Source organism: Calidris pugnax, unplaced genomic scaffold (genome assembly GCF_001431845.1).
Source record: "Calidris pugnax isolate Ruff unplaced genomic scaffold, ASM143184v1 scaffold27, whole genome shotgun sequence".
Classification (NCBI taxonomy): Eukaryota; Metazoa; Chordata; class Aves; order Charadriiformes; family Scolopacidae; genus Calidris; species Calidris pugnax.
Genome location: NW_015090893.1, coordinates 13,334,848 through 13,349,337, shown reverse-complemented (window position 1 = coordinate 13,349,337; position 14,490 = coordinate 13,334,848). Strand labels below are relative to the sequence as shown.

Genomic DNA, 14,490 nt, shown 5'->3' with positions numbered 1-14,490 from the left:
AATCCCCCCCGGGACCCTGCCCCAAGCACTGCCCTGGGGCCCTTCACACCAACAGGCGCTCTGCACCCCCGGGTGCTGCTTTTCTTCACCAACCCCCCACAAGGGCAGCTTTGAGGGGGGAGCTGTCACTGGGAGAGGTGACAGTGCCCACCTTGGAGCACGGGGACACTTCTGCGGGTGTAGCAGCCACACCCCAGAAGCTGGAGGGCAAGAAGGACTGAATTCCAGTTTTTAAAAGGAAGATTTATTTAACAAGTTTCACTTAGCGCAATACACCTAAAAAGGAAAATCACAATACAATGAAAGATTAAATCAAGGCCTCAGAATTTTATACGAACACCAAGACCAAAATCCTAAAGTAGCCGTATTGCGTCTCAACATGTTTCCCCCATTAACTTAAAAAAAAAAAAGCTTTAACGTGCCTTACAGGATATTAAAAGAAATAAACTAGAACTAACATGCCAAATGTTCACTTTGAATTTCAGACACAGCCCCTATATTGTTTCTTTACAAAAAAGCATGTCTCTTTCAACATGTATTCAAAACAGTGTTGGATGTAATATGGTATAAGAGCAACATTTAACATAATTCAAACAGCTTTAACCTAAATACGCTTAACTGCTTAAATACACTCCTACAACGAAACTAACTTGAGAAACGCTCAGAGTTGTTTAACAGTTATAGTCTTTACTCAACTTGGTTATTACATCCTAGATGAATGTTCATTTCTGTACGTTCAAAAATACTGAACCTGAAAGGTTTTAAAATAACAATCCTGAATCCACTTACAGTAAAGCATAAATCACAAGCTTGTATTGCAAAACTGTTAAACTTAGTTTTTTGTTTTTTTGTTTTTTAAAAAAAGATGCGACCCAAAAGTCAGCGATTGGTTACATTCCCCAGCCACCACTCATGTTGGACATGTTGGACATGCCGCCCATGCCGTTCACTCCCATGGACGCGCGGTTCCCGCTGCTGTAGTAACTGCTGTTCATGGCGCCCTGGCTCCCGGGGTCTGGGGGGGAAAACCGACAGCAGGTTCACAGCTGGCTCAGGCAGACTCGTAGCATCCTTCCCCCAACGCCTGTCCTTGCTGGGCCACCGCGTAAACACCATCTACCGTGCCCAACACTGCAAAGCGTCAGTTCATTACAGCTCCGGACCCAACATCAAGTGTTATCGGTTGTTCAACGAAGAGCCAGCTCTGCCTCGCCCTCCCTTCGCCTTCAGTGTTGTGCGGAGGCAGAGAGCACCCAGCCTCCCAAACACCCTCCCCCCCTTCCTCCTCCTCTGCCCTGGTCTCCAGCTTCCGCACCCAGAACCGGAGGAACGGGAAGTCTGGAGATCCACCACTTCCTCCCCCTTTTCGGAATCATTCCCCACATCTCCCTCCCTCAGCTCCAAGTTCCTGCTTTGAATCCATCCCCCTCCTTGTGCGGAGGCAGAGAGCACCCAGCCTCCCAAACACCCTCCCCCCCTTCCTCCTCCTCTGCCCTGGTCTCCAGCTTCCGCACCCAGAACCGGAGGAACGGGAAGTCTGGAGATCCACCACTTCCTCCCCCTTTTCGGAATCATTCCCCACATCTCCCTCCCTCAGCTCCAAGTTCCTGCTTTGAATCCATCCCCCTCCAGTTCTCAAATCCACGACAGCCAAGTCACAGGGCTTGTGCTCTGTCCTGTGACCCTTCAGCAGCCACCAAACAGCCCCTCCAGGCTGGCTAAGCCAGCTGCGCTCGGCCCACCTAAAACCAGTGAGGAAATGCTCTTACCATATCCACTCATGCTGCTTTGACCACCATATCCTCCTCCGTAACCCCCGCTCAGCTGCTGGTTAGCTGGACCACCATAACTGGATTGGCTTCCTTTTAAGTTAAGGATAAAATGGTTAAAGAGTCTGCGCCTCAAAAAAGAGTCTGCTCATTATCAACAAAACCCACCCTTCTCCTAACTAACAACCCCCAGCACTAAGCTCTCTCTCACCTACATACCTAGGGAAAAAGTTTCCTGAGGTAACAAGCTCAAGGTAGATGACCAGGTTTGTAAAGACACTCCTATAATCAAGCAGCAACAGGAAATTCAAGAATTACAGCAGGTGCTTGTGACTCTCAAACACTCATGGGCGGGTTTACTTCTGCATTTCCTATGGATCAATGTGCTGCTGTACCCAAAACACACCCCAGGAGACTCAAACTGGGCTTCATGGGAGCTCAGACCAGGCTGTGACAGCGCCCGGAGACGTGGTGACTCTCTAACTGGGGTTACTTGGCCGGGCACACTCCGGGCAGACTCACAGCAGCGCTGCGGGGGACCCCCACCCAAGCCTACTGACTCCCCCTCTTCACTTGTCTACGCTCCCACAAAGCTCTTCTGTGGTTAAGACTTCATTAGGCTTCAAACATTTTACAATCAAAATACTACAAAAGCTGCAGAGTATCTACATACGCACATACATCCCCCCCCTCCAGAAAGAAACCCCCCCAAACCAACCACCGCCTTCATCTCTAAGGAACCAGACACGTCGGGTATCAAGAAGGGTATCTGCTTCACAGGCACAACAGCAGCTTTAGGCTCGTGTTGCAAATTTCAAACAATTTTAGAGTTTTCTAGAGCAATTCAGACAGTTTCTCCAAATTCCAAATAGATTTTCCCCCTCTCCACCAAGACCAGGTTTGAAGGGCCTTCATGCCACAGATACACCCTCCATCATCAGACTCTGTCCCGGTCTCCAGAAACAGGGAGGGGAAGGAAGAGTCAGAGGACAGGCGTCTCCCGCGTCACTCCCGCACCACCGCGCTCCCGGGGGCCACTCATCCCACCACACACACACACGCACAGACCACATTCAGTGCCTCAGCTTATTTAACCTATTCATTGTTCAAATTATTCCCAAAAGGTTTATATACCTGGCAATGTGCTAGTGTTCCAATCTTGGACTACCCCTTCCGATTCCTTGACTGTGATTAAGACAGAATGTTGGATTTCAGTTTTTACGCCAGGCATAGAATAAGCAGGAGCTGCAGAACATTAGCCAGCTTCCTTTGCAATAGCAACTGCTCGTTTAGAAGCGCAGTTAGACCCTTTACACATACCCATTGCTCCCATCATTTGACTGCCATAGGCACCACCACTTCCTCCTGCTGTAGAATTCAAGAAGAGTTCTACATATCTGTGTTCTGGAAGACAAAAGAAGTGTTGCCGTGAGAGCGTTTCACACCAAACCCACACAGTTTGCCTCGTGACAATAAAACCTTTGGCACTGCAGTTACAGCAGACACACGACACCGCGGCGCTGCGTTTCCCCTAAAGCCAGGTACTCAGACCGGTCGTACTTACGCATATTTGCTTTGTCTTTGGACATAGCGGCCACTGCATCCTCATGAGTAGCAAATTCAACATCTGCCTCTCCGGTTACTCTGCCGTCTGGTCCGATTTCAATGTGTACTCTTACAGGGTTCAGAGGTGAGAAGAACTACATGCAAAAGTCACACAGATTAAAACGCACCAATGCAACAGCTCTAAAGGCCTCTAAAGGAAGCACTCATTAACTGCAGCACAGCTGACGTGCCCAGTAACGATGGCAGGCTCTTAAAGCCATGCATGAAAGGAAAGAGCAGATTTGGGACTCACGTTGTAGATGTCGTTCTCCGTAGCTCTGTAAGGCAGACCTCTCATGTGGACGCAGTGGCCAGTCGTGCTCTGGAAGGTGGATGCCCCGTCGCCGTATCTGTGGTCCGACATTCCTGCAGAGAAAAGAGTCCATTCTAGGTCTTTCAGATGTATTTTAGTTTCTTTTGGAATGTATTGAAAGTTTAGTTACAGTTCCTATTAGAGAAATCTTACCTCTTCCAAATCTATCAGAACCAAAACCATAGCCATCATTATACCCATTGTAGTCATCATAACCTCCATAACCTATAAATAGATTGGACAACATGTTCATTTCAACTACAGCAAGAGCCAAACACACACGAACACACCGCAGACAACTTGTATTAGAACCTTCCATTTCTTCTAGAAGAAACACAGCCAAGGACATAATACAAACCAGCAGTTACAAAGCAGGGGAAGACACTACCAGGGTCCAAGTGTTGCTGCTTCTCAGATGAGCAGCTCCCTCTTGGACTTCGTCTCCTTACCTCCTCCGTAAGCTCCACGCCTCATTCTTTCCAAGCTACTTCCTCTACCAAGACTGTTATATCCCCGCGTAAGACCGGGTCTGTCGTAAGGACCGGGTCTCTGCATGGCCAGCAGCTTGCGTGGAGGGTCGTAGTGAGTGCGCACTTCCGCTCGGCTACTCTTGAAGATCTCAATGTACCTACAAGTGGTTCCACAGAAAGAAGTCAGTCTTCGGCTCCTTCCACAAACCTCACAACTTCACATTAAAACAAGCCAGGTAGTCATAGCCTCAAAACTGGCGGTATGTTTTTAAGCCAGGTTTCTTAACATTATTATTATGTAGGCAATGACATACTATTATAAGCACTACGTTACTTTCAAATCAGTGTATTTTCAAGAAATTACAATTACTGAAGGGTTTACATGCTCCTCATACTTCGCAGTATCCCAACCTTAAGGGCGGGGGAGCAATATTGATTCCCCACCCACCTCCCCCCAATTTTAAGTGTTAGTCAAAAAACGTAGGAGGGACCGACGTCCGCTCAACTCAGCACTGTTTTGCTCAGGTGGCAACGTAAACAGAGGGTTAAAAACCCCGGTCTCCACCAGGATTTGAACCCATCAGGATGCTAGGAAAAGCTCTGCATGTGCTAGTGAACCCAGCCTACGCTTCAGGGATTCAGCGTAGGCAAAAAGTGCATGCTTCAATGAAAAATAGTCACAAGTAAAATAGAATAAAAACCCTTTGTGACAATTTCTTGAAAGCTATGCTTATTACACAGAAGATTAATACAGTAAGAAAATTTGTTACATTTCAACTTATAAAACAAGTTTAGAAAGTATCACATTTTCTTATGGTAATAAGAGTACTGTGCATGTCTTTAGAGCTAAAGGCATCATTGGTGCTATTTGAGAAGTTAAAGCCATAGTCTCTCAACTTTGTCACTTCCAAGCTATCAGTTTTGCACTCCTCCAGAACGAGCACGTTTAATTAATTAAGCTTAGCCCAATTTTATCTTTTCTTTTGGGTAGATTCAAACAGCCTGTGCCACACGCACATCTGCGTTACCTTTACTGATTACCGAATTCAAGACCAAAATACTGTTTCTTTTTGGATGTTAATACTTTCAGAAGAGAGAATATGGATTTAATTGTTTACCATAAGAAAAGTGACATAGCCAACCAACCATCCATCCCCACCTGTGCCCTATTCTTTCCTTGTGTTTCTTTAGAGCCTTTTCAGCTATTTCCTGTGAAGCAAACTGCACGAAGGCCTCCCCCGTACTCCTCCCCTGGAAGTCCACCGGCAATGTTATCCCATTTGGCACGATTTCCAACCCTTCAACCCAAGGACAAATAACCCCAGTAGGGGGGCAATATTAACATCACAAGCCCAGTCATGAGTTTTTCTTATAGCTTTAAATACACCAGAATTTTTAACACTTGTTAGTGAATGGTATGTTGATTCTAGAACACTAGAAGAAAAAGCACGTCAACAGAAAGAGATCCACGATCACATACCATTCAGTTTTCCTTCTTAACCCACCCTGCAGAGCACAGAAACGTCCTGAGTGTCACAGACCACTCCTCAGACAAAGCATCTAATGCAGGGTGCATTAAGAAGTTCACATATTTACAAACCTCTTCAATTCTGTGAAAGTATTTAAGATGAACTTTTTAAGATAGCGTCAATTCAAACACAGCAAGTTAAACAGCTTTATATACATAACAAGTATTTTTACTAGAAGTCACTCAGGTAAAATAATTAGTCTTATGCAAACATCAAGCTTCAGCATTAATTTTTTTTTATCTTTAGGAGTGCTTAATTAAGAAAAAATCATGAAGTAATTTCAAAAGTATTAGTTTCTGAACAAAAGAGGCACATTTTGTATATTAAGCACATTAACAGTTTTTAAAGCTTGAATCACTTAACCACGTAAGAAAAAAAAACAACTTAAAATGCACATGCTCAGGAATTGCTCTTGTTCACAATATACTACTGATTCAGAAAACAAAAAACAAGTTCTGAAGTTGCAGAATTGGAAATGTTTCTACTGTATTTTAAATCAAAACAGTATGGTCAATCGTATGTTGTTATAGCAAAACATTCCAGGTGATTTTAATGCTCACATTTAGAAACCTACTACTTCAAAAATACTACCAAGTTAATTCCTAGGTAAATCAATGTATTTCATTTTTAGGCATTTATAATAGTATTCCAGTTCCTAAAACATAAAGCAGCTGCAAAAAAGTGAGAATGAGTCAATGCAAGACATTATCTCTTCGCCTACAAAAAAAACTTTAGGCTAGACAGTATCAAATTTGGTTCTTCTTTCCCTAGGAAAGGGAGTGGGAAGGGGGGAAATCAGTATTTGGCTGGAGCTCAGCAGGCTGTTTTTCCCTGGAATCTTATCCAGTACTAAATCTACACAAGTAACCACGAGCACGATGCATGCCCTGGTGTTTCTAAATCCTTCCCTGAGCAGCGTGAGCCAGCTGAGGCTGTGGGTGGAAATATCCTCCCACCTGAATCGTTCACTTTGAATTTAGAAAGCAAGACACTTGTTTCCTGCTACCTTTACGTGGAAGAGTATGGACCTCTAAGTATAAATTAGAGCAGCTTTGTGGAGTTCCCTCAATTATTTAACAAAGAAGTACTTTAGGAAGTGATCCCTCAAGGCCAAATAACTAACGAAGAATTGCTTATTTCCTTTTAATACCCATCAGCACACTGTTGGAAGTACTACTGGGCAATCCGTGGTGATTGGTATTTTTTTTTTTGCACAGACCAATAGTGCTACAGCTACTACTTTTATCCCACATACCTGAAAAAAACTGTACAATTTCTTCTTTACTACAGCCAAATGGGAGTCCTCTAAGACGTACAAAACCATCATTAGCTGTATCGGGGCTGTTGGGACCAGTATGCTTCAGAACCCAATCCATTTCAACGTTGTTTGACTTGAAAACTGTAAAAGGCACTTAGAATTAATGCAATCTGCAATACACAACAGTTTTAAAAGCCACTTGCCTTGAAACTAGTCAACTTATGATATAAAAGTCCATTTGTCCTTTCACATGCATTTTAAAGAGACAAAAACAGCAATTAACTAAAAACCCATCCAGCACAAACACATTTAGTCAGTTACTAGACCAACTGAGTCAAACCTTCAACATATCTGTGTCCCATTGTTTCTCTGTCTTTTTTCAGTGCCAATTTCACATCTTCCTCTGATTCAAGTTCAGCAAATGCTTCTCCACTTGGTCTGCCCTCCCTGGTGTAGATGAAACGGATACCCAACGCCCCGTTTAGAATTTTGCAGTCTGAAAATGAAACAAAAGGCCAGAATTAATTGTGAACATTGTGACCTTAAAGGTTTCAGATATTCTAAAAGGAAAAAAATAAAAACAACTATCAAATTATACCCAAGATAACAAAACCAGCAGCTGTAATTTTTATATAGAGCAATAAACTAAGGGACTAAGTAAAATCAAATTCTTCTTCCTGCCAAGTCTGAAGATTACCTAAACATCAGGAATAAATACAAATTAGCTATCTATTCTCAAAGCTCAGCTGCCTCAAGTTGAACATGCTATCTGCTTCTGATCATAACTGAACTAAGCCTCCTCATCAGCATGAAGTGACTGGTAACATTCAGGGTAAGCCTAACGAACTAAATCAGAACCAAGTCCAATACACTAGACCCCTGAAGCAGCTTTAAAATCTCCAGCCCCCGAAAAAAGCATGTATTTATCACCTCTACTTATTACTTATTAATTTAGGGAAAGGACAGGATACACTGAACACTTAACACAAGAGAGCCTATTAGGACAGCATCAAGAACTAAACTGATCTAGTTCAATCTGAAGCAAAAATTTTGAAGTGTTCTTTAAAACAAAAGCTTCTCTTTCAGACTGCTCAAAAAGCTAAGGCAGCTGTGGCTATCCCAGAAAGTCCCAGAGTAAGCTCCTTTGTGTCTAGTTCCTGCTAGCAAAAGCATAGCTTTCCACCCTGCATCCCAGCTAAGGTACTTGATGCACTACAAACTTCACCAGCTACTGCAGTGCCCTAAACGCTCTCTGGAACTACTCGCTGCAGTACTCCCACTGCTGCAGCGTCCCCACGAGGAAACCTAGAATTTTGAGAGTCTGGCCCCTCTCCCCCCACAGTTGTACTTACCGGAGAAAAACCTCTGCACCTCCTCGGTGGAGCAGGACCAAGGCAGCCCCCTGACTTTCACCACATATCCCTCGCTGCTCTCCGTGTTGAGCATCACATTGGGGGTGAGGCTCTGCTCCGTCTCGGTTTCTGTGGTTGCTGAAGAAAACCAAAGCAAGTCCTTTGAGACGCTGCACAGCACGGCCGCCACCCGCACCCCCTCAGAGCGCCCGGCGGCCCCCCTGGCCTGCACCCACCCACCCCCGAGCCTCCTCTACCTCGGACCGCTGCCCGCCTCACACACACACAGCCGCTCCCGCCTGGCCTGGCCCGCCCCCCCCGGCCCGCGCCCAGCCCCCGTCCCCGCACGCACACATGGTGGGGCTCCGCGGTGGTTCTAGGGCTCCGAGCCTGATCCGCTGTCCGGAGAGCGCCTAGTCCCAGTCAGGCGGCAGCGAGCGGGCGAGCCTGTGGCGAGAGCGCGCTAGGAAATGGCGGCGGGTAGTCCCGCTTCCGCTGGGCCGGGCCTTCCGCCGCACAAAGAACCCCGACCCCGCACACCACCCTGGTGGGCCCCACGACTTGCGGTTCCCCCCGCCGACGGCGGGCCCCGGCCCCGCCCCGCAGGCCCCCCCCCCACCTGCGCATGCTCCGCGCTCCTCCGCCCCGGGACACGCACCCACGCCGCGCCCGCGGGGTTTGCGCATGCGTCCTGGCTAAGCCTAGGCTCTTCCACCCGCCCCCCCGCAGCTTGTGCGCATGCGTCTCCTGCCTGCCCCCCCCTCCCCGCTCAACAAAGCCCCGGCTCCCGCGCTCAGCGCGGCCCGGGCCTACGCGCCTGCGCCGCTCAGCGCCGCGCTCCTCACCGCGCATGCCCCGGCCGCCCTCCGCCGCCCGGCCCCGGGGAGGGGAGGTGGGAGGATGGTAGTGGTAGTGGGGGGGGGAGGAGGAGGAGGATGGCCGGTCCCCGGTACCGACACTCGGCCCACCTCCCCCGCAGCGGCACGGCACGCGTGGGAGGGGAGAGTCTGGCTGCACAGAGAGGTGTGTGGGAACTAGCACTTACCAGCTTCAAATGCTGACGCTACCCCACGTGAAACAATCTGCTCGCTTCGGTCACTGAAGCCTGGTGTGTTTGTAGGAGATGGGGGAAAGAAGAGACACGGGTCACAATTATCATAAAAGAAAGGAAAATATAACTCCCTCCCATCTCCTCCAAACACACCAGACCTAGCTAGATTTCACCCTGAATCTCGTTTTTTAAGAGAGGCAGCAGGAAGTTACAGGAGTAACTACAGTCACGCAGCCTCAGAGAGTTGCACCCCTAAAAACTCCATCGTTTGAGAATCCTCCATCCCCTCTCTTTACCCTGCAATGAACACGCGATCCGTGTCTGGGCTTGCCCACAGGTGATGGAACCGGTGCCAGGAGTCAGGCAGACTCCCCAGCGCTGGCAGGGGACCAGGAGCCGAGCTGCTCCCAGCAGCACCGAGCCCTTTGTGCGTGTGGTGTGTCTCTGCCGCCACACCGAGGGTGAGCGACCCTCGCTCAGCCCCTTCGCTGCAAACCTGCCCGGCCTCAGCCCTCACAGAGCCGCGTAAAATGTTTAACAAACACCCAACCGGACCATAACAACTGCCTCCCCCCACAGCTGGAGGATTTTTGAAAAATAATATGAGATAATGTTCTCAAATTCATGTCTGTGAACCAAACAACACGGAGAACTCGCACACGTTAATGCAAATCGAAGCAGTGAGTGGAACCGTTTGACATTAAGTTCAGCCGCTCAGCCCGACTTCACTCACTCCACACCCGGGTTTAATCCCCATCGGCGGCGGCCCCGCTCCCCCGGCCCGGCCCGGCGCCCACCGCGGCGGGGAGGGAAGGAGGGAGGGGGCATCGCCTCCGCCTCTTCCCGGGGAGTGGCGGCGGCCGCCATCCCGCCCACCGCTGGCGGGAAGCTTAAAGCGGGCCGGAGCAGCCGGAGGCCCCGAGTGCTGCCGCCATGTCCACCCCCGCCAAACGGCAGTGCCGCAGCCCCACGGGCTCCCTCGACTCCAGCTTCCAGAAGCGCCTCCGAAAGATTTCCATCGAGGGGAACATCGGTGAGCGCGACGGGGGAGGGAAGCGGGGGCCTCGGGAGAGCCCCGAGGGAGCGCGGATGGCGGCGCAGGCGCTGTGGGGAGAGGGGCGGCCGGGGGCCCTTTCCACCCGCCTCCGCGTGAAGGCGGGAGGATGCGGTTGAAGGAGAAGCGCGGCCGCCGCTCAGCCGCTCGCTGAGGGCGGTACTCGGGAATGGGCGCCATCGCCCGGGGAAGGGAGAGGGGAACCGGGCCGGACACGGTGAGGACACACTGTCCTCGTCCGCGGTGGGCGGGCTTGAAGGCAACAACCATCCCGTCCTTCCCCGGGACGGGAGACACACACACACACCCCACCACCCCCGGGGCCATCCCCGCACTCGCGGCCCGCCCAAGGACCGAGCCTGGGCACGACAAGGCCGCCCCCCGCGCCCCGGCCCGACATTGCGCCACACTCCCGCCCGCCGGCGCCAGCTCCCGCCCGCACCGCGCACGCGCGGCGACATGTTTGTTCCCCCCCTTCGCCCCCGCGCCGCGCATGCGCGGGCAGCACCCCCGCCATGGCCCGCCCCGGCCTCAGCCTGCTCCTAAAATGGAGGCCCCCGCCAGTCCCTATCGGCGGCCAGGCACACGCAGCGCTTCTGGCGCTGGAGATTAGCGCCGCTTTCTCGGAAGGCGGACAAGGCGGCCCGCCAAGCCTTCCCCAAAGCCCGCCCGGGCTGCCCTGCGCCTCACGCACCGCAGCCACGCTGCCCACGGCCTGGACAGGACACCTCACAGCAACCCGGCCATCTCTGTCAGACCAGTCCGACCCGCACCCTCAGACAGCTTTTTATACCCTCCGCAGCTGCAGGGAAGTCAACGTTTGTAAGGCTGCTGGAGAAGCACAGCGATGAGTGGGAGATCATCCCCGAGCCCATCGCCAAGTGGTGCAACGTCCAGACAGCTGAGGAGGAGGAGTACGAGGTAGGTGTTGGGGAACAGAACAAACCATGGCAGCTGGCTGGGGAGCCATGCCACAATCCAGCCACCCGCGGTGGGGATGCCACTAACACACCCGTTGGTCACACACCGTAAAGGCTACCTAGGAGGATACTCTTAAATGCATACTCCAAATATCCACCTCTACCCCACAGGAATCACATTAAAGTCAGGAACTCGATGATCAACCTGATCTAAGTCATAAAGACTACCATCAGCTGCAAAACAAATCTCTATTCCTATGCCTAAACGTTTTCAAAAAAATTAAAACCCACCCATAAACTCTTACTTCAATATACCAGAATTTTAGATAAAGAAAGGAATAAAATCATGCAGATATGCTGATATTAAGTTTTCCTCTCTTTTCAATATACCAGAATTTTAGATAAAGAAAGACGAATGAAATTATGCAAATATGCTGATATTGAGTTTTCTCTCGTCCCCTAGGAGCTTTCAACATCTCAGAAGAGCGGAGGAAATCTACTTAAAATGCTGTATGATAAACCCACCAGATGGGCCTATACATTTCAGACTTACGCTTGCTTGAGCCGCGTAAGAGCACAATTAAAGCCTGTCTCAGCCAAGCTACATGAAGCAGAACACCCAGTGCAATTTTTCGAGAGATCTGTGTACAGTGATAGGTAATTACTCTCACAACAAGAGTTCGGATTAACAGCTCTGTGTCTTTGCACATAAAGGTGTGGAGCTGGGGTGACACTTCACATTAAGCTGGTATCTGCAAGGAGCAGGTCTGATTCAACAGGTGAAAGAGCTGGATGGTACTGAGAATGCTTTATGGATGTAAGAGTAGGCAGCTATTTTTTCAGTACCATGATTCTGATCCTTTGAGAAGTGTTTTAGTAGCTGACTTCGGTCATTCCTGCTATGAGACTAATACTAATGCCTTTCACTGCAGGTATGTATTTGCTTCTAACCTATTCGAGTCTGGAAATATTAATGAAACAGAGTGGGCTATTTATCAGGACTGGCACTCATGGCTTTTGAATCAGTTTGAATCTGATCTAGAACTGGATGGCATCATCTACCTAAGAACTACACCTCAGGTACGTTCACAGTTTTCAGCTGCAGCTTTTGTTTCCGAAACTTAAGGGGATATAAAAACCTATGCACTAATGAATGCAGTGACTAACACTGAATTAGCTCCCCCCCTACAATGTAATGGGAAGCCTATCATAAATTCAGATTTCATTCAGAGACCAAATTAAGAACCCTCCCTTCTGAACTGCTGTTCTGATGTCAGCGAATGCTGTGGTCACCAGCACCTGCCACTCTCAGTAAAGATCAAAGGCTGAAATTGAACTTCTGAGTAAAGTTTGACTTAACTTCAATTCAGGACTGTATGGGAAATTACGACAATCTGCTAAAGTGGCTCAACTTTGTGTTTTGGGTTGGGTATTTTTTGAAACAAAAGTTATTCTAGATTTAACTCATTCAGCCAAACATTTAAAATTAATGCTTACTAGTGTCTAGCATTAGTCCTTTTGATTTAAGGACCCCTTGATCTATTTAGCTGATTTAACCTTCAACACATGGTTAATGCCTAGGTTTGTGCTTTTCTTTTTTTTATTTTCAGAAATGCATGGAAAGGCTACAGATGAGGGGAAGAGAAGAGGAGCAAGGAATTGAGCTTGAGTATTTGGAAAGCCTCCACTATAAACATGAAACCTGGCTTCATGAAAGGACTATGAGGTATGAACCTATCTTCTGTAGGCAACTTTCAACTTACAGGCAAGGCTCTTTCCTACCTTATATGCTAAAGGGAAATCACTGCCCAAGAGACAGAACTTCATCTAATTTACAGCCCTTTTTAAGCATTAGCTTCAACTAGAAAGCTATGTAGCTCTAACTCCAGCAAGGATATTAATTTTGTTAACTGGAAGTAGATGGGAATAGGGCATAGTTGAAGCGGTGTCCAATCACATAAGTTACCTACTAAGCAGCATCCAGTTCCAGTGTAAGGGAGGACAAGGTCCCAACTACCTTTAAACTAGGATGACTGTTTCACCAAAGTTTAAATATTAATCATAGCTTCAAAATAAATGCTATCAGAAGGCTTTTGGCAGGCACTGTTACACACAAGTAACTAAGTGATCTCTACGTACTTTTCCCCCCAGTGTCCTTACTGACTTTCACTGGCTTTCCCGCCTAAACAGTCTCTAAATGTGAAAGCAGACTTGAGATTTTCCCCTAGAGGAGCCTGAAATATTCTATTGAATGGGAAGCATAACAATTCCAGGAAAAGTATGTTACCGGTCACATCTACTCTCTTAAGTTTCATGTAAGATGACCTAAATACTTGGAAGACAAGACAGCCCTGCATACTGGGGAATTTTGGGAATGTTTACATTGCATGCTCCTTCCAAACTTGTGAGTGTGCATTTCCTGTGGTTTTTCATAGGAACACTTAAGTCTGTGAATACAAGTTAAGAATGTTATTCAGCACACTTACTGTGTTTTAGAAATGCTTTTCACATGTAGAAAGAGAATAACTACAGCTTTAAGAGAACAATACATCCAGTTGCACAAGTTCTGCTCCTGTCTGCTTCTAGTAGCCAAAATGGTCTTCTTATCTCTGAGCCATTTTAAATTCCAGTCTTATAACCTGCTAAAGAGGTCATCCCCACCAGAGGAAGCTTTAGACCTGTAGTAAATGGATTAGCAGTTAACTAGAAAGGGGTGGGGAAAACAAGAGGGCAAGTGACACTTTATTTTAAAGTATCACACTCCCTCTTACCAAATCACCTTCCTTCTAATTGATTTCATAACAAAGAATGAGGTAAAGGAAATTAAGGTAAGCAGCCTAAACTAGCCTTCCTCCCTAGTTGTACAGTAAAAATAGATATTAAAAGGCCAGATTTACATTAAAGTTGCAGTGATACAATGTTGACTGGGTTACACAAGAGCAATTAAGGACAGGCTTGACTTGGGCTTTATACCTAAGTCATGGGCAGCAGTATTAACATCTCAGGTACACGTGGTAATCTGAGTAACAAATGCTGCACCCTTAGGACAACTTGGAAAGCAATATTGTTTTATACACAGGATGTTACAGCATTTTTACTTGCATTATGTTCTTCCATTTAACAGAGTTGATTTTGAGAACCTTAGAGAGGTGCCCATTCTAGTTTTGGA

At 47.9% G+C, this 14,490-nt stretch overlaps 2 protein-coding genes across 2 annotated transcripts; one reads left to right on the top strand and one right to left on the bottom strand.

Moving 5' to 3' along the window:
- Positions 1–222: 222 nt before the first annotated feature.
- Positions 223–9,500, bottom strand: HNRNPH1 (heterogeneous nuclear ribonucleoprotein H1 (H)). Its single transcript, XM_014947869.1, is given in 15 exon segments — positions 223–1,015; positions 1,770–1,862; positions 1,989–2,051; positions 2,904–2,954; positions 3,090–3,173; positions 3,334–3,469; positions 3,628–3,740; positions 3,841–3,912; positions 4,137–4,315; positions 5,317–5,455; positions 6,942–7,085; positions 7,285–7,440; positions 8,297–8,434; positions 9,342–9,431; positions 9,434–9,500. Coding segments are annotated over 15 exon segments (1,635 nt in total). The 5' UTR covers positions 9,486–9,500; the 3' UTR covers positions 223–890.
- Positions 9,501–9,962: 462 nt separating this feature from the next.
- LOC106891321 (deoxycytidine kinase-like) lies at positions 9,963–14,485 on the top strand (the record flags this gene model as incomplete). The annotated part of the gene is made up of 6 exons (XM_014947772.1): positions 9,963–10,380; positions 11,204–11,322; positions 11,785–11,978; positions 12,254–12,401; positions 12,932–13,047; positions 14,446–14,485. Coding segments are annotated over exons 1-6 (717 nt in total), but the record flags the coding sequence as incomplete, so codon positions are not given.
- Positions 14,486–14,490: the final 5 nt, after the last annotated feature.